This window comes from Octodon degus, unplaced genomic scaffold, assembly GCF_000260255.1.
Source record: "Octodon degus isolate 3935 unplaced genomic scaffold, OctDeg1.0 scaffold00281, whole genome shotgun sequence".
In the NCBI taxonomy this organism is placed as follows: domain Eukaryota; kingdom Metazoa; phylum Chordata; class Mammalia; order Rodentia; family Octodontidae; genus Octodon; species Octodon degus.
Window position 1 is genome coordinate 1764228 of NW_004524857.1, and position 1338 is coordinate 1765565.

A 1338-nucleotide genomic window follows, 5' to 3' on the forward strand; every position below is an offset into this window, starting at 1 on the left:
CCCGTCACACTCCACGCGCACCGCCCTGGAGCGCGGCGACCTGTTCTCACGAGCTCAGCACCGCCCAGCACCGCCTCTGCGAAGTGCCTGGTGTTCACAGGCCAGGAATCCGGGTCAGTCAGTCCCTGAGAGTGACTTGGACCCCGAATTGTCCCAATGCTGTACCCCAAACTTCACAGAGCCCACTCCCCCGCTGAGCAAGTCCAGCCCCACACGGCTTCTTTCCTGCACCCCGGCGAACGCAGGCGGCTTCCCGTATTTTGGCCCAACCCAGGGTTCCAAACTCACAGCCGAGTCTCAGTTTTAAAGTTTAGAGAGAATCAGGTTGGATCCTGGCGCGGAGGGGTGTCCAGACCCGCGTTGCAACATCCAGGGATTTCAGGGACCGCATTCCCAGAGCTGCCCGATGAAACAGCGCAAAGGAAAACACGCTCAGCCGTACTCACCCCTGACTCATAGCTTGGGCGCCAAGGACGTTGGTGGTTTTAGTTGTGCCTGTCTTTTTTGTAATCCTTAACTTTTCCCACGTGTTGGTAAAGCCTTTGGAGGCTCACATTACCGTGGACTGACACCTGGTGGCCGAAATAGACTCTCACACTTTCAGTGAAATTAGGAAATAGGGCAAAAATTTAAACCAAACCAAACCGAACCGAACCGAACCGAACCGAACCTAACTGAACCGGACCCCCCTTCCCCCCCGTGTGTGCTTGCAGCATTGACTACAAAGATGCAGGCAAACGGTTAGGTCTGCCTAAACATTCTTGAATTTTTTAAAGTGCCCACGAATCTTAAGCGGTTGCCTAAAGCATGCTTTCATTCTGCGTGGTTCTGTAGGACAAAATCGCATCTTTTTCATAATCTATTTTCCACATAAAGAGGACAAAGAAGTTATAACAGCAGTATAAATTGGCTAATTTTAGCAAGCTTTACCTACAATTATCTTTCCTCTTCTAATTAAAGCTTTTAAAATCAAGACAACTTTTTATAACTGAATGTTAGCGATTTTATTTCTGTAGTTCTTGCGAAATATTTCCCAAATATTTTAGTGTGATGAATAGATATAGCATGCTCCGAAGTAAAATGACTGAAAATATTTATTGCTTCGTGGATACTATAAAAGCAACATAATATTACATTAAGAAAAATATGATACTAAAGAACTATTTTTGCATTATCAGGAGTTAATATCATAGATGATATATCTGCAATTTTTGTATGCAAGTGACCTGTGATATGGGTATGAAATTATGTATATATATATGTATTTTATTTTATTTTTTTGCAACAGAATCTAGCTATATAGTTTGGGCTGGCCTTGAGCTCATAGTAAATCACCTG

General features: G+C 44.5%; 1 protein-coding gene across 1 annotated transcript in view; it reads right to left on the minus strand.

Moving 5' to 3' along the window:
* Window positions 1-495, minus strand: part of Steap1 (STEAP family member 1) — a 17545-nt gene extending 17050 nt beyond the window's left edge. Inside the window, exon 1 of the mRNA XM_004646827.2 lies at window positions 447-495. Coding sequence (XP_004646884.2) covers window positions 447-457 — 11 coding nt within the window. The 5' untranslated portion in view covers window positions 458-495. The remainder of the gene's footprint in view (window positions 1-446) is intronic.
* Between the last annotated feature and the right edge of the window lie 843 nt (window positions 496-1338).